We start from the raw sequence: 24,736 nt of genomic DNA on the forward strand, positions 1-24,736 counted from the left end.
TTTGTACTTTTATTTTACGCTTTACTCGAAACACAGTATTTCATTACAGATGGTTAATAAATAAAAAACGGATCAGTCAGAGGAATATTTTGTATCGTTTTCTGTTGATACATTCTACACATTTAAAAAAAATACTTGCACATGTATTTATATATATTTTTTCTCCAAATATTTACAAAAGTGCAGAGTTCAACAGTTTACCTGCCACTCAGTTCATGCTACTTCAAACATAACAGTTTATGTTGGCAGACTTAAATAAACACACATTCCAGAGACTAATGATTAGCATTAACACTGTAGGAGATCAGGCCTAAAGCTTCACAGTGAAGTGTTTGAGTAATGACTTCATCACTAATTATAATAAAGTCCCTCACTAGCAGAACATAAAAAGAGTTTCAGACACATTGAATTGAGTGTACACATCTGTGTTGGTTGGTAACTGCATCCAAATAACATGTCGGTTCGAAACACAACAAGGGTAAAGGCATATTGATGCCCCACACATTACAGAAATATGGGTGTTAACGTCCTGCTCTGCTGCCTCCACTTTTCTGGGAAGAGTCCTTGAAAGACTTTGGACCCCGGCCACAGGGATTTGCTAACTTTCAGACGGGCTTTAGTGAAGTCTGGTGATAAGACCTGACTCGTGATGGGATTAAGGTCAGAGCTCTGTGCAGACCAGTCAAATTCTTCCACTCCAAACTGGGAACACTATTTATACAGACCTCTCTCTCTGCGTATATGTAGATAACAGGGAGAACTGTTGCAGCAAAGTTCTGTTTTGAAGAGTCATTCTTATTCAGAAGCATTACGAGTGGCCTGTATTAAACCTTGAAAAACTATGGTGGCCGACAGCTGCAAATGTGCGAAGGAGAAAAGTTTCATAAACACATGCAAATGAAGAAACATCTTTAGAAACTTGACGAAACATGAGCAGCATTTAAAAAACACTTACCAACTTGACGAAACATGCACAGTTTTTACTGAAAGCGCTGCATAAATGAAATGCTGCAAAAAAAACAACGCTGCCGCAAGCTCAAAACTAAATGGGAATGGGGACACTAAAAAGTGACGCACACAGCTGGGACCGGAGCGCTTGTTGACGTTTGGGGATTATAAAGTTTGCCAACAATCACTGTCACTGTAAACAAACATAAAATATACGTTTTATTGACTTATTTTGACAATGTGATCACATGATTCCTTCCAATATCTTTGCAGATCTGCTGTAAGCTAGCTGGATAATGTAGCTAACTTGGTCATTTCAACTATACTGACAGAAACACTTACAATTATGAATCAGGCTAACTCTGCCAACAGTGACAATTGACCAACTTGATAATCCCCGAACGTCAACAAGCGCCCCGGTTGGTTGGTGTTTTCCAGATGCTGCACATGTGTTTTCAAGATGCATGTGTTGTGGCACATTTGTGTTTATATATTCGCATTTTAAACTGCAGCACGTTACTCTTAATGGTAGTGTTATCTGCTGTTTTAGCGCGTTATTACCTGTCGGACACCATTACAAACAGACCAAAAAATCTAAAAAGTACAATGTGATGACAAAATGTTGGCCATATGGTATAGAGCTAGTATTTTTTGTGATGTGCCATCAGAAAAAACCACAGACTTTGTGTGTGGCCCTGTGTGTGTGTGTGTGTGTGTGTGTGTGTGTGTGTGTGTGTGTGTGTGCGTGTGTGCGTGCGTGCGTGCGTGCGTGCGTGCGTGCGTGCGTGCGTGCGTGCGTGCGTGCGTGCGTGCGTGCGTGCGTGTGCCCACCACTGATGGTGAGCCCCAGCTCCACTCCTCTTTTCTTCGGCAGTTTGACGTGGAATGTACCACTGCTAGGCACCACCGACTCTGAAATACAAACACATGCAGAAAAGCCATTATAATAAAGAAGCAACAAATAAGTCTTTTCAACCCGCTTAACATTTGTAATTACAAGGCTTTTAGCTCTTGCTCTTATCTCCTCTGAATTGCTCTCCTTTGGGGCAAACAGAGACTCCAAATCCTCACTGTTTGCAAGCATGAGTCAAAATGCTAATTCCAGCAGTAAAACAACTCTACATCCAGGCACAAACATCACCAGTTATAGGCCAACACTTAGACTGTTTTAACCAAGCCATTGAGTCACTTCAGCTTCATGTAACCTTGCCAAGAAGCTCTTATCATTCACTGACAGGATAAATGTTCATTTATTAATTACTCATTGGTTATGTTTACTCATTACAACAAATGTTGCCAAAACAGCAGAAAAATATGTATAATGTCATAGAGCTACTCAGCGACTCAAAAATAACAGCTCATCCTCATGTTTTAAAGAGGACTAATTATGCTCCTTTCAGGTTCATATTTTTATGTTGTGCCTCTACTGTTACATGTTTGTGTGGGAGTGAAACTCCCTCTGAAGGGAACACAGGGATTTTATTGTTGCAGACCAGGAAAGGGATAACCTCAAAAAGTATAATAGGGCCCCTTAAAATAACCTTAAAAAAATATATAAATGAAAGTGTGTGCTGAAGCATACCATAAGTACGGAGTCCCTAAAAGGGACATGGACATTTTTTTTTTAAAAGAGAGAGAGAAAAAACAAGTTGGGATAACGGGTTATTTTCTCGTACCGGTAACTTTTGTGTCCTTAAAATTAAGTCTGAGTTCGAAATATATCTCAAATAATGTATGCACTGTCATTTCCCCTCATAAACATAACAGTCTGCAATTAAATGGTTGTCTCCTGTGTGCTCCACTTCCTCCATGGCGCACCGGTAACGTTCTCAACTTTTTTTCTCTCTCTCTTTTTTCATGTCCCCTTAGGGGCTCCGTACATAAGAGACATATTCCTGAATAAACATTTAAAATGAGTAAAATTAGAGTAATCTAAAGGATGGATGAGTTTTATTTTCTGATATGTATTGTGAAAACTGTTTATGACATTTTTTCTCATGCACATGCTTCATTCTATAGGGCCATGTTTATGCTGTGGGCCTTCCTAATATCTTCTGTTAATTTAAATTGGGTCCAGTTTGTTGAGCAGTTTCTCTGAATGGGTCAACGTTTTGTTTTATCTAATGCAATCACACATGCATGCATGCTAAGGTGGGTAAAGTGATACACGCCGTGCCAATGGTATCTATTCCACTGATCTACAGGTGCTGGCGACACCTTCTGACTTGCTGCAATATGACAGAATAAAACAGCAAAAAAGCAGACTTGACGCAAGTAAACATGCATATAAATAATGCTCAAGGATATACATGATGCATCTTGGGGGATAATGCTAAATTCCACAGGTCACCTTTAAATGCTACTTATCAAAACAAGAAGGTCAAGCCAAGTTGTGGAAAAGCCGCAGATTCATTTTCCCTACAGATCCTACTTATAAAATACTTGTTGTAAGTAAATATTTGCTATCAAAATCCCCTTTCAAAAACTTGGATTGATCGACTCTTTGTCTGTGAGTTCAGAAACGCCTGCAATGCAATTGAATGACTTTTTTTCAAAATGAAATCCGAGTTAATGACACAGCTGAAGTGTATGTGTGGTTGTTTCACTTTCATCGGGTTAAAAGCATGCAGATAAGGCTGAGCCCTGCAGTGAAGAGCTGTAATTACAATCTGTCCACAAAGCTCTCAGCAAAGGAGACCAGTGATCTGTGCAAATTTGTCTATTTAAACATCCTCCAACAAAACTGCTAAATGCTTGCTAAAAAAGAAAGCAGTGTATAACATTTGCTCTCTAATTTCCCTATACAAAAATGGTTTAAACCCTTGTAGATGGACAAAGAATCCCAATAGTTTTAAGGATGTTGGATGTTTGACAATAATCCAAAGTTGACTCGAGCTTAAATAAAGTGACACTGTAAACGTAACAATACATCTAGTAAAGAGGAAATATATCTTGGTGTAATGGAATCATAAAACTGGGGATGACTTCACAAACCTGCTACATCGAACTCAATATCCAAGGAGACCTTATTGGTCAGTGCCGCGTCTCGGAGAAGCTGATTGGCCTCTTCTAGTGTTCCGTCCTCTGTGGGGATCCCGTTAATTGACAGGAGGCGGTCTCCAACCTGCAGCAGGCCACACCTACAGAAGGAGTTACCATGGTGATGTCAGCAAGATTTGATACAACAGAAAGTTACCTTCCCTGATATGACCTGAATATCACCTAGTAAAGAAGTAGTAGTTTAAAAACTACCATTCCCATTTGGTTTTACCAGTAATAATTATATTATTATTCAGAATCAGGTTAATTGACAAGTAAGATTACAGATAAAAAAGTAATTTAAGAGAAATAAGGTAATCAAATAAGGAATGTACAGTATAGAACTAATTTTAAAACAATTAAAAAAATTGAATTAAATATAATGTAAAAATAATGAAAGTTATTTTGAAGGAAGTTATTGTTTCATTGTGGCTCTTCTCCATAGGCAGAATTTGAGATCTTGTTACAAGACAAGTTTTTTTTTTACAACATTTTGGGTTAATACAACATATGCTTTTGTCTAGATCCTGACAAACAGTCACTCCAACTTGAAATTATCTTAACAGTATCTGGTATAGTTGCATGTGAGAATGCAAATGCCCGAATCATTTGGACAATCATTTGACATTACCCCTTCATCTTGCTAGTACAACATTTGTGTTATCTCCTGTGTGAATAGAGCTGATATTGTCCAGAGAATTTACAGTGACTGGGGCTGGAATTAGGCAGGAGAAAGGTGCCTTCTTTTCGCTTCTTTTCGCTCTACCCAGGCACCACCTGAAGATTAAACCAAATGGAATGTTTCGAGAAAGTGAGAACAAATTAAAATATGACACAGACAGTCTTCTGTTATGTACTATTTATGAAAGGGAAACTCTGGAAAATTACCAGACCAGATTCCCTGGACATTGTCCCGAGTTTATATGAGAAGGTTCTACTGTCATTTCAGTCTGAAATGCCCATGAAGGTTCCTCAAAGCAGAGTGAGCTATTTTTATGACTTGGATATGATTCCTTCCAGGTTTAAAATGCTCCCTAAGGGTTAAGAAAAACGCAATTACGTAGGTGTACCGTCATCATGGCCCCTATCTGGAATGTAGTTTCCTTTAATAATAATAAATAATAAAGACAGATGAAGCCAGAAGCCGCTTCAGACACCCTGCTGTGTAACACCACATTATTTTTGGCTACAGTAGCTTCTGCTGTTTGGATGTTTAAGATTTCTGTTTTTATAACATCCATCATTTAGATTGAAGCTGGCATATATCAGCTCTGCAATGAAAATAAAGCTCATTAGCGCTGACTATAAATCTCATTAATTATGTAAATACCTTTCCTTGGCAAAAGATGTATTACAAGTAGTCATTCAGTCTTTTGACGCATTGGCCTGGGAAATCAAGCAATTGTGGAAGAAAAGCATGTAAACACTATTTGTAAATTTGAGTATATTTCAAGGTATTCCAGCTATGCTAGGCACTGCTGCTAACTGGCTTAGAATCTATTAGAAAATAATACACTATTAATACATGTATACTGTCCTACTGGTATAATGTGTGTTCATGATGTAGCAATGACTTCTTCTTTGCATGACTAAGTTAGCTATCAAGTACTGCTATATCCTCAAGGTTAGGTTATTTCAATGTAATCAATTTAATGAAACTCAAACATTTTAATTGTATTTAAACAAAAATGTCCTAAGCTACTTGAACTATTCCATATCATCTCCCTTTATTAATGGACTCACCCATGGCACACCTGACCACAGTACAGGCAGGATCGCATTATCTGAACTACTGACTGTCTTTGGCTTGTTTTGTTTGTTGCGGACATGTGTGCGTTCGTGAAAATGTACGTTTTACACATTCAAATTGTAGTTGTGTTTACCTCCCAAAACACAGCACTATCTGCGCAACAGAAGGCAGTTAGCATCATCAAGCATGTGTAAGCTAGCTCTGCATACCACAAGGCTTCTTAGGGCCCGGGCATGTCTCCACATGTCTGGCCAACACAGTCTCACTCCCTGATAGTCCAATAGCGACGCTTGGTCAGGGTCCCGTGGCGTGCAGTTGTGACGCACCGACTCTCCTTCAGCTTCATAAACGGACGCAAAGAGCTTTCAATTGATTGCAATGTATTCCCATCGGCGGCGGTATTTGACGCTCAGGGAAGCACCGCATCGGTCCATGTCGGCGGCAGTTAAAGGCAATGTGAGCGTCCATTCCCATTGGATAACGGAGAATTTTAAACCCGGATGTAAGTATTCTCCTTAATGTCGATTGATTTCACAGTGATATCTGCACTACTCATCAACTCAAAAACAGCAGATTATCCTTGTTAATTACACAACATTGATTGGTTTAAATTGTGTACAATGCTTTTGTGTTTTTCCCCTTCGATTCGGAGAAACAAATTGTTTTTTGGGAGTTTAGGATGGCCGAAGACACTACACTAGTGTACACTACCCATAATCCTCAGCTATCGTTTAGGACTACACCAGCCGCTTTGCTTGACAAACCCTGTGATTAGTCGAACGTGTGTCCCCCCCCAGAAGTACACATGCTGGCTAATTGTGTTTCGAAACATGTTCTATGGCACGTCTCTACTGGGAATTGTAGTTTTAAAAGACGTTTTCGTATTTCCCATAATTAGAAGTTGCCAGTATTAAACTGTATACATCCCTGGAGGTTTAGGGGATGGGAAACACGTTGGTGTCTATATACAAGTGATTGGAATATGATATATTAGATAAATAATTTGTAAATTGCAGCCAGATTAATGTTGTGGATGTTGTTTCAACAGTTCAGGTGTTTAATAGTCTTCTGGCCTGTGGGATGAAACTGTCCCTGAGTCTGGTGGTTTTAGTCCGGATGCTGCGGTACCGCCTGCTAGACGGCAGCAGACAGAACAGTTGGTGATGGGGGTCTTTTATAATCCTGAGGGCTTTCTTTAAGGTTAACCTGGTATTTTTACTCCACTACATTTATTTTAGTTACTTTGCAGATTTGGATTAATGATGTGAAATATGAACAACCCTTAAATCAGACTTTAGTTACACCTGAGTCAAATTCAGGGAAGGTGATTGTCAAGTGCAAACAATCAGGAGAGATATTTGATAGTTGGTGCTTGAGAAGACTAAATATTTATCTGCAGATCCCTATAAAGCATATTCATTACTCGTTATTCTCTAATCGTTCATTAAAAACTGTATATAATGGCTATTTTGCACATCCCTTTCAAGATTTCAAGATTTTCAAAGGTTTATTGACATATCATATACACAACTACGGTGTAGTTATGCAATGAATGAAAGACTTGGGTCGCAGGTTCGTCAACAGTGCATTACAAGACATCTATCAATATGTGTGTATACCTCCACCATTAAACTATCATATTCTGCATTTCTTATACTATCTACATACATCTTATAAGAGTATAATTAATATGTATAATATCGGTTAAAATAACCCATAGTTAACATTGCAGGAAAGTTGATTGTCAAGTCCCAAAACAAACCATGCAATATATTAGACGTTAAGTACTTTGTCAGGCTTAATATTTATCTGTAGATACCCCCAAAGCTTTTTGCTTACATGTATTTAAAAGAAGACCTTAACCCAGTGGTTCTCAAAAAATTATTGATTGGAAAATAATATGCTACAGTACAGTACAAGTACGTCTGGGTCTCTGTGTTTCATTAAAGCTCGGCTCTGTGTGTGTGTGTGGAACGAGCCATTTTGTGTGCGTGCGCGAGCGAGAGAGAGAGAGCGCACCGGTACCGGAGATCGTTGTTGTTAGCTTCTGGTGCTAGCGAGCTACGCTAACAGATATAAGGAGTTTTTTCAACAACAAAGTGGAGGCGAGTCCTCTCCTGTCAGACTGAGAGGCTCAGTGAGCTAAAGGACTATCTCAGTGTTTAGATAGTTAACTTTAGTCTAAGTTATCTTAGTGGGTCTCAAACGTTTTGGTCACCATTAATGTAAACAATTATTTCCGAGGCACACGTTTATATGATCATTATAGTTATAAAAAAATAAGAGAATACATGAAAAACAGGTATGAAATACTATATGACAGTAAAAAAAGAATAAAGTTTAAAAGGGTGATTTGTAAAATATCCATAAAGAAAAAGTCAATCTGTTTACAGTTCTGTTTTATATGGGTGTTGAGAGATGTATCCATAGATCTCTTCATTTTGCTCTCAAAGTGCACCAGATTGATGCTTTTAACTTCAATATTTAAAAATAAATCTTCCCGGGGGAGCATGCCCCCGGACCCCCCTATGTGAGGTCCACACACCACCTATAAAAATAGCACTTTACCCCTGCTTACACCTATATGCCTCGAGCCTTCATTGTAACTGTCACGCTGTGTATATGCGTGGGGAGTGTTGCAGTAGAACATTCCACTGTAGCGACCAGTACATTAATGGGAAACCCTAAATGTTTGAGCACCCTCTATGAAACGTCAATTTACCCCACAGCACCCCCAAAATAAATCTCTGGCGCCGCCACTGAGACTGACTATTTGTGTTGGGGGGGCCCGACTTTTTTTTCTCTCCAAAGGGGGGGCCTGACAGAAAAGGTTTGAGAGCCACTGCCTTAACCTAAAGTAATATTTCATGTTTTAATAAAGCCTAATTAGTTTTTCTGTTTTGCACATCCTCCTATTAATATCTTTGTACATCCGGCACTAAATTGTTTTATTGTAGAGATCATTTACAGTATCTTCTTGATATTTTCTATTCTATATTTCTATCATTGACCTTCTACGTTCCCCCTATGTACTCTTAATATTTAAATGTTTTCATCAAATATAACACATTCAACAAAACATGCAGCACACCTTAGGCAAGGCAAGTTTATTTATACAGCACCTTTCAACACAAGGCAATTCAAAGTGCTTTACAAAAATGAAAGACATTAAGAAAAAGGCATTTAAAAACAGTCATTAAAAAGCAACACAATCTACCTGCATTGCAATTACTCTAAACATGTAATAACGTGCTTTAACCAGTAGGTGGTTCGGGTTAAAAAGCTGTCAAGTTAACACAATAAAATATACTGCTGTTTCCAGTTTAGTTTACGACGGATATATTGTGTTATGCACAGACGACCACACATATAATTATTGTTTTGATATTTGTAACACAAAAGCGATGGAAAAACCCACAGCAACACAGAAAAGATGGTCTTAACATGACCCAGCGGTCTAGTTAATAAAAAATAATAATATCAAACAAAATATTACTATTAACTTTATTGTGAAATTAAAACAGAACGGTAAAAGAATAGTTTCCGGTATATTCTGAGGCCCAATCTCTGTAGATAAATAAAGAACTAAGCCAGATGTGTAATATTTAATGCAGCCAAACCATTCATTACAATGCATGTATGTGATGACTTTCAAAGAGTAAAGCAAGCACTGCTGAATAAAGTATGATTTTATCTTTTACGAAACGTTTTTTTTCATATGGAATGCAGTCGGAGGTCAACCAATCACAGAGCTTGAGGACTAATCACGGGGTTTGTCGAGCAAAGCGCATGGTGTAGTCTCAAATGATAGCTGAGGATTATGGGTAGTGTAGTGTCTTCTGCCATCCTAAACTCCCAAAAAACTATTTGTTTCTCAGAATCGAAGGGGAAAAACACAAAAGCATTGCACACAATCTAAACCAATCAATGTTGTGTAATTAACAAGGATAATCTAGTGTTTTTGAGTTGATGAGTAGTGCAGATATCACTGTAAAATCAATCGACAGTAAGGAGAATACTTATTTCCGGGTGTAAAATTCTCCGTTATCCAATGGGAATGGACGCTCACATTGCCTTTAACTGCCGCTGACATGGACCGATGCGGTGCTTCCCTGAGCGTCAAATACCGCCGCCGATGGGAATACATTGCAATCAGTTGAAAGCTCTTTGCGTCCGTTTATGAAGCTGAAGGAGACTCGGTGCGTCACAACTGCACACCAAAGGACCCTGTCCAAGCGTCACTATTGGATTATCAGGGAGTGAGACTGTGTTAGTCTGGCTGTATTACTCCGCTGGTCTAAACATTCTGTTGCAATACGAACGGGACTACTTTGTGTCATGTATAATATTATAGTCATTATACAGACTGTAGGAGCCATTTCCTTAGTTTATATTATTTTATCTTTTTAGAGTACATAGCCTGAGATTCTGTGGTGTATATTATTTATTATTTAATTTGAGTGCGTTACTCCTGCAGGTCGAGGTGCTGCAGCATAAAACGAGAGGTGCAGAGGTGACTGAAGCAAACAGTTTTTAGACCTTGCTGGTTGGGAGCGTCACAGCTTGGTTCTTTATTGTGCCTTTAATATTGAAGTATCAGTTTATATGAGAAATAGATTGTTTAAAAACGTTTATTTATTTTTGCCTTTTTTGGAATAAACTATCTTACTTTTCAATCGCATCTGGACATTTCTATATTTTTTCTCTCAAACTACAAGCGTCTATTCCTCGGTCAGCCCCACGAGTGAATCACAAACAAAGGACAAAAAACAAATGGATATCGTGGTCACTACACAGACTGTATTTGGTCATAGTTGTGTATGTGTGATTATTTCATAGTGAATAACTATTGGGCGGCCATCTTACATTTTCCACAGCTATTCTGTATCTACCGTTGGCCAATAGATGGCAGCAAAGCCAGCTTATTGAAACTTTATTTTTATTTTTTTGTCCTCATCCACAAAATCCCTCAAACTTCATACGGGATTTGAGCCTGGTCCTAATGGTAAAAAAAATGTGGTTAGTAAATCCAAAGTAAGGGATCATTTTGAACGTGTAAAGGATAAGCCCAAGGTGACATGCCAACTCCGCAGCTCCTTCCACATCCACGCTAACGGAGCACATCTTATCAAAAGCAGGCCTCTTTGCAAAACACGGAGCTCGATCCCTTAAAAGGTTTGTTGTTCTCATAATTGGAGGAAAAAGCAGCAGTGAGTGACAGTGAGACAGGAAGTGTCCCAGCCTTACACATATGTGACCCGCTCTATCGAAATCAGTCGGAAGTCGCAACGGCTCATTTCAAAATGTGCGTAAAAAAATAGTTTTTCAGGGTTCGGGTGTTTTGTTTGATTTTAAATAAACAAAGTCTTGGCTTTCAGAATATGAAACTTTTATTTCCAAAATCACACGATAAATACATTTTTGAAGCTTGTAAAGGGAAGATGACAGGCACCTCTCACTCGCCACTCTGCTGTTCCGCAGCGCTGCTTCCCCTCCCTCCGGCTGAAATTATGAATGTAAGGCGTATAGTAATCATAGATAACACGGCAGGGTCCGTTACAGTTTGTTTTCATCTGATTTCAATTAAACAAAGTCTTGGCTTTCAGAATATTAAACTTGTTTCGGCAAATTCAGATGATAAATACAACTTTGAAGCTTGTAACGGCATAATTACAAGCGGAGAACGGAGTAACTTGACGTCACAGCAGGCATAACAACAGCCAGTGTTTCTCGTGAGTGTTTTCCCCGGGAAACAAACAATAGACCTATACACAAATGCAAAATTACACAAACACACACACACGTATACACACACTCGCGAGCTTCCCCCCAGACCAGTAATCCAAACGAAAATATCTTCCCTCCGCAGTATGTTGATCATTTGCTCCGCTAATAATCAATCAGATCGATGGATTCCAGAGAAGAGGACACTTTAAAGGTCTTTTTCTCAAAATGATGACTCGGTGACAGTCATTATATAATGTGACATATTTTGCTTAATATTTGGAGTACAAAAACAATCCTGATATCATTAGAAAGCTAGGAATCTCCTCTTTCCAACAGTGTATACAACTCAAAATGTGTCTTCGGGTCAATGCGACTGATTTCGATGGAGCAGCAGGGGTTAAATTGGGCTGGGGCTGTCAGGGGCACAGCCCCGGCACATAGGACGATGCTCTGATGTCATCACCCTCGCACGTTTGTCATATGTTTACAAAAAACGATATGTTAAAACTTTTTCTCGTTCTTAATATAGACTATATTTAGGGTCGATATGTGTTGACTTAAACCGTGCCAAAAGTATGTGCATAAAGATGAGTTATGATCGGTCACAATAACACCGAAATTGGTGATGATTAAATAGTTTACAGTGAGAATGACAGCATACATACAGCCCTAGAAATGAACTGAGATTTCCACACAAAGGTTCTTTAGTAAGTGTGCAGAGAAATGTTGATTTAAAATGGCAATTTGAAGGTAGGATATTTGTAAAAAAAAAGTTTTAAATTTAAGATGTAAATTAATTCCAGTTTAATGTTACTATTAAAAAGACGGTTGTATGTTGTTTTTTATTGTGTCATTTGGTGGCATCAATGTCTGCATTTGATAATGGAGCAGTTGTTATAGGGCCTAATTTAAAGTTAGCCGTTAAGGTCAAATAATCAGATCTTCGACCACATTATAAATGCTAAATGTATGACATGGGTAAGGCAAGGCAAGGCAAGGCAAGTTTATTTATATAGCACCTTTCAACACAAGGCAATTCAAAGTGCTTTACAAAAATGGAAGACATTAAGAAAATGGCATTTAAAATCAGTCATTAAAAAGAAAAGATAATAAAATAAACATTAAAAGAAAAAATACATGGATAAAAGTTACAGTGCAGTTTAAGATATGAATAGTTCAATTAAAAGCAGCGGCAAAAAGAAAAGTCTTCAGCCTGGATTTAAAAGTAGTAAGAGTTGCAGCGGACCTGCAGGTTTCCGGAAGTTTGTTCCAGATATTTGGAGCATAATAACTGAACGCTGCTTTACCATGTTTAGTTCTGACTCTGGGGACAGAAAGCTGACCAGTCCCTGAAGACCTGACAGTTCTGGATGGTTCATAATTTAGCAGTAGGTCAGACATGTATTTTGGGCCTAAACCCAACAACTTTGTACAACTTTGACTTAGGCTCTCTACACATCATCAGCAGCGTTCATTTGCAAACATTCTTTTATTTATTTCCAACATAAATTGAAGAACCTCACCGTATTGCTACCTTGGATTTTATGCCTCTTCGCTGCACTTACAGTTAAACTATTTAAACTTTGACCTTGGTTTTTGATGACCTAAAGGCACCCCTTGGTGGTTAGAAATCTCATTGCCTGTGTGTCAGAACTGCTCCACTACATGTTAGATCATACCGCAAGTTTGGCAGGAAGATTATAGTGTGGTTGAACGTGATTTAAACTGGGGGAAATCGCACAAAGTGACGTTTCATTTCATTTCAAACCTTTATTTAACCAGATTGGTCCCATTGAGATCATAGATCTCTTTTTCAAGGGAGACCTGACGTTTAAACTACACCTTCACTGTTCTCACAGCTAGAGAACCTTCAGTTCCATCTGTACTGCCAAAGGGTCAGAAGTCATGAGTGCGATTTGGAATTGGTGCACTCAACTGAAATAAGAACCATATTATTAAATGCTTCTGAATGATTAGGGAATCCGTTTCTGGCCCGAGGTGACTTCTCACTGGATAATATGATGATGAAGTGATTTGTCTCACTTTAAGGGCTACACATTCAGGCAGTTACTGCCCTTTGGATTCACAGGGTACTTAGGATGGTCCCTTGTCTGAATGTCACACACACACAGATACACACATTTGATATATCCTCCAATAAAGCCATGAGTGGGTGACCGGTATTAATATGCAGTCAGACATATTCATTATGATCTACTGAGGATTTAATAGCTTGCCAAGACTATCGCTTGGTCTCAATGACTACTCTGTTTTCCTTTTTTTGTGCCCTTCAATTCTTTCCTCTTTTTCTCTGTCTCATTTTCCCATTTTTCCATTGTTTTTTATTAATCATTGTCCAGCAAAAGTGTTTATTAGATATTATTCTTGTTGAGTCCTTTTTTTTAAATAATCTATCTTGAGTCCTTTTTTAAATAATCTATTCTCAATCTGCATTTCGAACAATGCCATTTTTGTATCTAGCAACAGGGCCTTCAAGGTATTCAGAGAATACCCTGGAACACTGAGATAAAACAAACAAAAAATCGATTTAATTATATAAATAAAATGTATGTAAAATTAATAAATGAGAATCGTATCTGTGTTGTTGATCTGTAATATTACAGTGTTACGTTGATTTGTTTGTCCTTCTCGGTCCACTGGTTTTGTGTTAGAAAAAAAAAGCAACCAATCAGATCTTGTTCTGGGTCTCTGGGTAGAATATCCTTCAACCAAGGTATTCTATATCCTTGATAGAATACCCTGGCCGTTGCACTGAATGAGAGCGTACCTTTGGATTGACAGTTTGATCAACCAATCATATATTCATTTGTAGCCAATGGACGTATTCTTTCAGAGTTTCCCTCGGTTCCGGGGTATTCTAGAAGGCCCGGTAGTTCACTGGCTCGAGACAGAGGATCTAGATAAATGCCACGAAGCAATTCATATGCTGTTTTATTGTTTTTAACGTTGAAATGGCAAGTGCAACAGGTGAAGATGATGTTGTTGCGGAATTGTTGTGAGTGCCCTTTTCAAGACGACAATTTAGTGAAAAAACGGACATTATAACGGCGGGGGGGGGGGGCGTGGGGTGTGTGTGTGTGTCTACAGAAGGTCCAGTTGTGATAGACACGGTTCGCCACTGATATATATATATATCTCTTCAATATGTTAATAGGCATGCAGCCTGTTGCAGTTGCACACTGAAGAGGAAGCCAGACTTGTAGATTTGTACTATTTTCAACTTTAACCTTTCTTATTTGATCTTACTTTTTAACATTAGTTACTTGTATTACTCTGTGCCCTCTCTAAACTCTTGCAGAGAGAGATTTTGTTTGATTTTGTTTGTTTGTTTGTGTTGTGCATCCACACCTCAGCAACCGCATGGCCGCCTTGTTTACACCAGGGAAAAGCTAATCGCGCTGAAGCCGGCTAGCATGGTGGTCCTAACAATGGCTATCCCCACAGGAGAACAACACAGAGGATGCAGGGGGATAGGTCCAGATTCATAAGGAAAAGGAGTTATAAACTGCGTCTCCCCCCTCTCATCATGGGCAACATAAGATCACTGGCCAATGGAATGGACGAGTTAACGCCCTGTTATCCGAGTCAGAGGGAATATCTGGAGTCATTTAATTTCAAACCTTTATTTAACCAGATTGGTCCCATTGAGATCATAGATCTCTTTTTCAAGGGAGACCTGCAAAATAAGTAAATAAATAACTGTTTGTGAATACTGTACTCAACGTTTGACTGTGTCCCTGAGTGATACAATTGAGGGCATGTATACAGCAGCATTTACTGCTCTGTCACCAAACCCACTTAAAACAGCATATGAATTACTTCGTGGCATTTATCTAGATCCTCTGTCTCGAGCCAGTGAACTACCGGGCCTTCTAGAATACCCCTAGAACCGAGGGGAACTCTGAAAGAATACGCCCATTGGCTACAAATGAATATATGATTGGTTGATCAAACTGTCAATCCAAAGGTACGCTCTCATTCAGTGCAACGGCCAGGGTATTCTATCAAGGATATAGAATACCTTGGTTGAAGGATATTCTACCCAGAGACCCAGAACAAGATCTGATTGGTTGCTTTTTTTTTTATAACACAAAACCACTGAAATGCGTAGTGCATGGACCGAGAAGGACAAACAAATCAACGTAACACTGTAATATTACAGATCAACAACACAGATGCGATTCTCATTTATTAATTTTACATACATTTGCATACATTTTATTTATATAATTAAATCGATTTTTTGTTTGTTTTATCTGAGTGTTGGGTATTCTCTGAATACCTTGAAGGTCCTGACGGTTCGCCACTGATAACAAATATGATCTATTCTTATGTAACAAGACATGAAACTATTAGTGTTAATTAAGTCTAAATAACTCAAAATTAGGTATTTCTATCTAAGAATATCTTCCCTATTTTAAAGTGAAGTCTTGTTCATAACCAATAAGCTAGTAGTTTGACTCTAATTGACCTGAACAGGTTCTCTATTCTAAAGTTGCCTCCTCTTCACACTTTGTAAATACATTATAGCACACAACTACTGAAATTAACCTCAACAGTACATGAACAAAGTAGGCACACGTTGAAATATCTGTTTTATTAATGAACCACTAACCTGTTAAGCACCAAGCCTGTTTTTCATGTTTCAGGCTCGAAAATGACATGCCCAAAACAAATGACTACAACTTAACTTCTAAAAGGGTTATATGAATAATTTCTTTTATCAAAGCAAGGTTACATCTGTGAGTTGGATGTAGAAGTGTCAGAATCAATATAAATGTTTTTTATTTTAAAGAAAATTCAGATTTTACATAGTAAAAAACTGTAAATTATAGTGTCCGTCCAAATATTCTTTTTTACAGATAGTGAAAACTACCCTTGGATGATGGGTTAGTAGACTAAAAGCTTTAGGAATCCAAAGTACAACATATAATAAGTACCCTGTATCAAGATTGATGCAAAACAAGTGACATTTTACCTTTTTAGAGAGGTTTAGCCAAAACCACTCCACCTCTGAGGTGATTTGGGTGAAAATTGTTTCTTTTCCATATCTCTGGCCCCCCTTGGTCGATTTGGATGGTTGACACCTCTTTCTGACCGGTAGAGCCAATAGAATCGAAGGGGGAGGCCCCCAAACACACACGTTGTGAAGAGAAAATGTGGGGGCTGCGCGCATGTAAATATGCAGCAGAGTGAAGCGATCTCTAGCTCTGACATTTGGAAACGAAAAAGCAGTTTTATTGCTTATGGATTATCAGAAATAATTTCAAAGAGGGCACAGATACATTGGATGAACCTATGGATTAACTGCAGCATCGTTTTTTTATTGTTTTAATGCCATTGAAGACCAGTTTTGACCAAGGTAAGCCATGTTAGCGTTTCTAGCTACCTAGCTCCACATGTTATGATGTACGCTTTCGTTTATAGCGTCGCAAATGTTTATCACTGAGTGTTGAGGTGGGCACCCCTAGATTCAGTGTCTCCAGGACACCAAAAACGAGTGGTTGGCTGTGCATCTAGGATAAGTAATAAGGGAGTTATTGTGAGTTTAAGTGCCGTTTTAGGTTACATTTTTTCGCTCGTGGCTAATTCAGAGGCTGAGTGTTAGCATTGTGTTTTTTTTTTGGAAAACATTTTTAAAAAGATCAGTTAGCTGAGTTTCTTCCCGTTACATGGATATAAAACATTCATAGTTTATTAAATATTAAGATTCCTTAGACGTTGTTTCCTGCAAATGACGCGTTTATACGCCCGGTACCCCGTAACAGGCTAAAGAGAGGTTCAGACACATGACAAGTTTCACCAAGGCTGAGAACACATATGCAGCCTGTACTTTTTAATAAAAACTGATTTTTATCAGAGTTTATGTATTTGTGATCATACTGTGTGACCTGCTTGTATGCACTTACACAATAGGTGTAATGTTCTCTCTATGTGTTGTACTGTCTCAGTGTGAACATAGATTAAACAGCCAGCCAAACTCTTTTGAGAGCCAGGGAATGAGCAGCCATGCTCCTTTATTGACTTATTTGCAGTCCACTGACATTCAAACGGAGTGAAACTATAAAAAAAGAAGTTACAAGGCACTTAATGATCTCATACATGCAAGTGTAACATGCACAGATTAACACATAGGACTGCTAAGTGTAAACAAGGTAAATATAGCTAATGCTAGCTGTGCAATAAGCATGTATACAGGCTAGTATGGCTAACGCTAGCGTGTATGCTAACGTATTTTCTCATTGAGTTTAAATATCTCCAAATGTCATCATATAAACACAATACATGTTACTAATCCTTACAGTGTAAGTGTAAGGCTTACACTTACAGTCATTGCTTTCTGACGGACTTGACCCTTTTACTCTTCAGGTTGCATAGGGAAAATGAATAGTAGTCTACTGCCATGGGCTGCGTTTTACTTCGGTTAAATGGATTCCTTGCGTCCCTCACTTGCGTTGTTTCCCTGCGACTAGTCCCTCCCACCAGGGAAGCATGGAGAGACGCAAGGAAACCACGAGAAGCAGGGAAATGAGTTTTAAGAGCAATGGGACGTCCTTTCCTCCGGAGCGTCACGTGAAGCGACGTCCGTTTGTGATGACGCTGCACAGCTGATCGTCTGACAGCAGCCAGCTCTGTCCCCGTTGTTTTCACAAACACCCCCGCCTCTGTTAGTACACATTTACTGACACAAACATTTGTATCATCTGTTGTAGACCCAAATACATTAAATAAAATAAGAACTCATTCTCAAAAAAGATAAACGTCTGTAGTGATCACTGATTGACATAATTCACGCATGGAACTACAGGTTAGGGGTATTGTTTCCGCACGGACATATGTGTTGCTGACAGTATTTATTGTGTGCCCTCCTGGCTTCTTTCTCTTCTTCCCGGGCTGCGACCCGACAACATGTCCGTCTCTGCTGCTCATTAAAGCACCACTTTTCACCTTCGATGCACCGCCTCCAACTCCTATCTCTCGGCACTACACGCCATTCTTAAAATGTATAAACGAACAATAGTTGGATTAATATTGATTAGAGTGCACAATAGAAATAAAATAATTCAGAGAAGAAAAAGAGATATGTTATCTATCAAAACCCAGTTAGATTAACATTCATTGGATTGCACACTGTGTTTGTTTGTGTGGATATGTAGCAAATGATCATGTTAAATAGCACTTAATGACTGACTGAATGGAAATGACAATAAATGAAAATGTACAACGAAAAAAGCGATCATGAAAATGTTTCCAATAAATGAATAAAATGATTTTTGACCACTTTGTTGTTCAGATATATCACATATTTGTAACTGAATGATGCATTCATTGAAACAAAACACAGTATGAACTGAGGAGTGAGTCCCGTGAGTTTCATGTGTTTTCTTCACTCCGCTGGGAAACTGCTCTCATGTCAAGAAGCAACAGATCAGTGCATGCGCTGCATCGTCCAATCAGTGAGCGATACACAGTAAGGGGGCGGGGCGAGTGTCTGAGGATTTCATCGAAGGATGGTCTGGTGGTTCCTCGGTTATAGCTCCTCTATTATCGCTCCTCGCTCCTCGCTCCTCGGTCCTCCGGCAAAAATAAGGCCATTGGGACGCTACTCAAGATGGCGCAGACAAATCAACTTCCGGTAAGACCGAGACCGAGGAGCGAGGAAATGAAAAATAAGAGAAGTGAAACGCAGCCATGCTATTCAGTTCACTTTCTCCTACTTCCTGTACCCGGTTTCCTGTCTAACCTTCAGTACAAATTTTACAAAAATATAAATGTGCAAAGATGAAACATACTGGTCAATATCACCTTGCTATTGGTAGCTGAACTGTCAATACCCCAAAACATATTCTTAGATAGAAATACCTAATTTCTTGTTATTTAGACACAATTAACACTTATACAGTAGTTTCATGTCTTGTTACATAAGAATAGATCATATTTGTTAAAGTGCACCTATCATGCTATTTTTAGGCATATATTATGGGTCTCAGATATATACAAATATATAAAAACATGTCTATGATGTGTTTTTCTCAAAATACAAACAGATCATGCATTTTAGACATCCCTCATATCCCTCTATTCCAGCCCTGTTTAGAGAAACGCGGATTTTGGGTCCTTAGCTTGAAAAAAAAAAAAGAGGAGGCGGAGCTAATGCCTGATCAGAATTCTACCGGAGATAAAGTTAAATTCTGCTGTGATAAAACGCCATCCTGTTCTAAACCACATCAAGGATTATTTCTGAAACAGTATGGAGCTCAAATAATTTTTTTGTTGCGGGTTTACCACAAGGTGAGTTGCTTTTTTTAGGGGGGGCGGGGCTTATATCCATGCAAATACTATGGTAGATAACAATGAACATATTTTACCGTGATTTAATTGTAATACACGTTTCAAAATGATGCTGAAGTAACAACATACTGATACCGGTTAGTAAAAACCATGAATTAATGCTTTGACAAGTGTGCAGACAAGACAGCAGGCGAAAAACCTTTTAAAATGCATGTTTTCTGAATGGAGATCGGATCGATCAGGCTAATGGCGCGTTTCCACTACACGGCCTCGCATGGCCTCGCTCGGTATGGCTAGGCCTCGTTAGGACTGGCTCACTTTATGGCGCATTTCCATTACAGTTTAGGAACTGGGGTAGTATCTATAGTAACGCAGTGTAGGCGGAGCCGTGACGTCATCTTCAATGAGAACCCCAGAAAAACAACACAGCCGTTAGCTGTTAGCACTCAGAGCTCCTCATATATGTTCAGAAACTAGACAAAAGTTAAACAAGTACAAACCACAGACTGCCTGTGTCATGGAGAATACAGTCGCTGCTTTATTTATGTCTGTATAGGCCGTTGTTGTGAGTGTACTGCGTTAGCTTAGCCAATCTCCATTTAGAAAACACGCATTTTAAAAGGTTTTTCGCCTGCCGTCTGTCTGCAGACTTGACAAAGCATTAATTCATGGTTTTTACTAACCGGTATCAGTATGTTGTTACTTCGGCATCATTTTGAAACGTGTATTACAATTAAATCACGGTCAAATATGTCCATCTTGTTGTAGTTGTAGCCCCCTTGCCAGCTATGCTCTCTCTAGTTTAGCATACTCAGCCCGACTCAGCCTTGTTGTCTCTGGCCCTAGACCCACGATTTTATGAGGCCAGAAAAACTGTGAATTAGGACCCGCCGGCCGGTACTAGGCCAAGTGGAAACGCAACCAAAGACGGGCCGCTGACGTCACAGCCCTCTTAAACCGTGCTCCGCGCTGTAGTGGAAACGCGCCATAAATGTAGCTGCTCCATCCAAAACTCACAACAACGTCATACAGACAGAAATAAAGCAGCGACTGTATTCGCCATGACACAGACAGTCTAAACATGTACAAAACACAGACTGTCTGTGTCAGACAGTCTGTGTTTTGTACATGTCCAGTTTCTGAACAGATATGAGGAGCTGTGAGCTCTGTGTGCCAACAGCTAACGGCTGATGTTTTTGGGACACGTTGCGCTGTCGGGTGCTGACCAATCACGAAGCGTCATTTATTGACTGGCAGCAAAAACAACCAATCACAGCAGTCCTTCTCTGGCTGGCTCTGTCGAATCACAAACAAGAAGTGTTCTCCCTAAAGGAATACCCTTTCCGTAAAAGTTGAAATGTTGAAGTGTTTTGTGATATGCTGTGGTGTTTTCTGAAATGCTGTTGCGTTTTGCGAAATGCTGTAGCGTGTTGTGAAATGCTGTAGTGTTTTCTGAAATGTTGAAGTGTTTTCTGAAATGCTGTAGCGTTTTCTGAAATGCTGTGGTGTTTTCTGAAATGTTATAGCGTTTTCTGAAATGCTGTAGTGTTTTGTGAAATGTTGTTTTGACTGATATTTTGTCTTTCCAGTCCAAAACTCCTATCTTATTGTTAACTATACATTTTGAGTCATACTTTTTGTATAGCACTGACAGCAGTTTTATAGTAAGAGCAACATGTGATTATGGTGTTACACAATGCTCACTATTAGTTGCAGATTCCTCACAAATGTCTTCTGGTAGTTTTGGCTTAAACAGAAACCTTTGGTGGTGAGGATCAGAATGCAAATTATCCAAAACGGCTGCCCTCGTTGGTCACCGCTGAAAAGACTGGTGGTATTAAAGACTATTAATTAAGGTTAAGCGTAATTCAGGGAGGTTTGAAGGGGCTTTATCCTGTGAAGGGGCTTTATCCTGTCAGGCAGAAAGGAAGGGACTTATTGATTCCTCCAGCGTGGGTGAAACGAAGCTAACTAATTAGTGTTGTTAGCGTGGGCACTAATGGAGGGAGTGCAGCCTCAGGGTGAAGAAACACACCCCGCACTTAGAGAAGCTGGTAATACAACGGGAACATCAATCAGTAAACATACACACACACACACACACACACACACACACCACCACCCACACACACACACACACACACACACACACACACACACACACACACACACACACGCAATGCAGACATAATTGAGGAACCATACAGAGAGAGTTCAATCAAGTCATGAGCACAAACAGATGAATTAAAGTGTCACCAAAGAAAACAACATCTGTTGCAGACACGCGTTTATGATGCTTACACTTTTTATCCAGCAGGATAGTCTCCTCATATTAACTCTTTATAAAAGTATAAAACTAAAGCTAACATCTGGCTATAAAGGAATCAGGGTCACATGACTTCACGGCCCCCTTCGCTAAGCTAAAGGTGGCTAATGTTCAGCGTGATGACGTTTAGTCGTCTTATTTAGACACTTATTAACCTGTTAAGCCCGAGAGACCCCGGTACCGGGGCACTGCCGCAACATCTTGCAGGAAACAGTGTCTGAGGGCATGTTCATTTAATAAACTATGAATGTTTTATATCCATGTAACGGGAAGAAACTCATCTAACTGATCATTTAAAAAAAATAAAAATAAAATAAAACCCACAATGCTAACACTGAGCCTCTGAATTAGCAACGAGTGAAAAATGCTAACACTCTTCTCTACATCCATGACATCGTTTCACATCGTGAGGTGACACAGAATCGATGGGTAGCCACATTATCACTGAATTATACGAAATGGCGATGTTATAAGCAAAAACAGACCTCAAAACATTTGACGCTAGGTAGCTAAAAATGCTAACATGTTTACCTTGGCTCTGTAGTCTCTCCAAAGTGGTCTTCAATGGCATTAAAACGATAAAAACGCTGCTGAAGTTAATCCATAGGTTTATCCAATGTGTCTGTGTCCCTTTGAAATGATTTCTGATAATCCATAAGCATTAAAACTGCTTTTCCGTTTCCAGATGTCAAAGCTAGAGATCGGTTCACTCTGATGCAAAATTACATGCGCGAAGCCCCCACCTTTTCGTTTCACAATGAGTGTGTGTGGGGGACTCCACCTTCGATTCTATTGGCTCAAACGGTCAGAAAGAGGTGTCAACCATCAAAATCGAGCAAGGGGGGCCAGAGATATGGAAAATCCACCCAAATGACCCCAGAAGTGGTTTCTTTTTGCTAAATCTCTCTATAAAGGTCAAATGTCACTTGTTTTGCATCAATCTTAATACAGGGTACTTATTATATGTTGTACTTTGGATTCCTAAAGCTTTTAGTCTACCTTACCATCATCCAAGAGTAGTTTTCACTATAAGTACAAAATTATTTTTGGACGGACACTATAATTTACAGTTTTTTACTATGTGAAATCTGAATTTCTTTAAAATAAAAAACATCTATATTGATTCTGACTTTTCTACATCCATCTCACAGGTTTATCATTACTTTGAGAAAAAAGATTATTAATTTAACCCTTTTAGAAGGGAAGATATGGTCATTTGTTCTGGGAATGTCATTTTCGAGCCTGAGACCTGAAAAACAGGCTCAGGGCTTAACAGGTTAAGGACTAATTCCTGCAAATCTCTGTTGGACTATGACATTAAAATTAACTTGTGTGCTGCCTATTTCTATGTTTATAGAGTTGGGACATGTTTTTTGGCTCAGAGTGAGCGCTCCTTGGTTTTGTTGGTTTGCTCGGGGCGTGTCAGAATGAGCGCTCTCTACTTTGCGAGGATCTTTGTAAACGGATCAACACATGGAGCAGAGATGTCATGTAAACTGTGTTCGTGTCTGTGATGCTTGAGCCTAGGAGACTATTTGTCTGTGAGTTATTAATGTGCAATTTGGATGTGTTATGTGCAGAATGTTTGAAGTTTGTACCTTTTGGTCTGAAGCTAGTTTAATGTGTGCTAATTTAGCTAATGGTGATCTGTGCTATTTCTAGCTAATAGTGATGCTAATGATAGCTAATTCCTTTAATAGTAGTATGTGTGTCGTTTGTACAGTGCTACTTATATGTTATGTAAGGCCTGCATACTTATATGTGTTTTATTTCTGTATTGTTACAGTTTTACAAAGTAAAATAAATCTAGAGTAAAGTCAAGAAAGCAAACCTTGGATCTTTATTGGAGGACTTTTGAATGTTAGCTAACTGTATAGCTAAGCAAAAGGATACGCACTGTAAAGGCCCGGACACACCAATCTGACAACAAATAACTGACACAGACAGACCCCGACTGTTGCGTCGCCTCGCGTCTCTGCGTTTTGGCCATGTGTTGCACTGGAACACACCGCAAAGACTTCAGCCGACGGCCAAGAAGCACGTACAGATGTAGCACTTCATTTCAGACGCCTACCCGTGTGGGTCCGTGATCTGCACGGGGTCGGCCCCTGCTGAAAAGGAAAACCCCCCGCAGGACTTGATACGCCCCCTTGATAAATACATTTAATTATAATGAAACCTGCAATGGATCATGGATCCACCAGGGGGTGCAGTGATTAAAAAGCTGCCACAGTGGAACTCTTGTGAAATAAAAAATAAACAGCTGATAGATCAACAGTAGAGGTATCTGATATAGCGGATATTTGTTAAGATCCATATGTCACGGATAGGATCATATTCTGTGCTAAATAAGAGACATGTAATCATTAACAAAACATCACCATGTTTTTATTTAACAAAATAATGTTGTTTAATCCACGTTGGCGTAAGTACAAAACCATCGCTATGTTTTTTTGTCAGGAAATGCAGACCGGCTCATACAAACTATTTTTTAATCATCATCCTCACGATCATTTAATGTATGTTCGCCGAATTGACATGAATGCACTAATACATGTAGTTTAATCCACGTGAGTTTACAACTACAAAAATAATCGGTTTGTTTTTATATCACATCAGACCGGAGGAAAATG

At 39.1% G+C, this 24,736-nt stretch overlaps 1 protein-coding gene across 1 annotated transcript in view; it reads right to left on the reverse strand.

The window, feature by feature from the left end:
- The window catches only part of grip2b (glutamate receptor interacting protein 2b), a 303,981-nt gene that overhangs the window by 33,806 nt on the left and 245,439 nt on the right, over positions 1-24,736 (reverse strand). The window contains exons 13-14 of the mRNA XM_034149909.1: positions 3,943-4,088; positions 1,780-1,860 (exon numbers count right to left, since the gene is read on the reverse strand). Of these exons, the coding sequence (XP_034005800.1) occupies positions 1,780-1,860; positions 3,943-4,088 (227 nt within the window). The remainder of the gene's footprint in view (positions 1-1,779; positions 1,861-3,942; positions 4,089-24,736) is intronic.

Source organism: Trematomus bernacchii, unplaced genomic scaffold (assembly GCF_902827165.1).
Source record: "Trematomus bernacchii unplaced genomic scaffold, fTreBer1.1, whole genome shotgun sequence".
Lineage (NCBI taxonomy): Eukaryota > Metazoa > Chordata > Actinopteri > Perciformes > Nototheniidae > Trematomus > Trematomus bernacchii.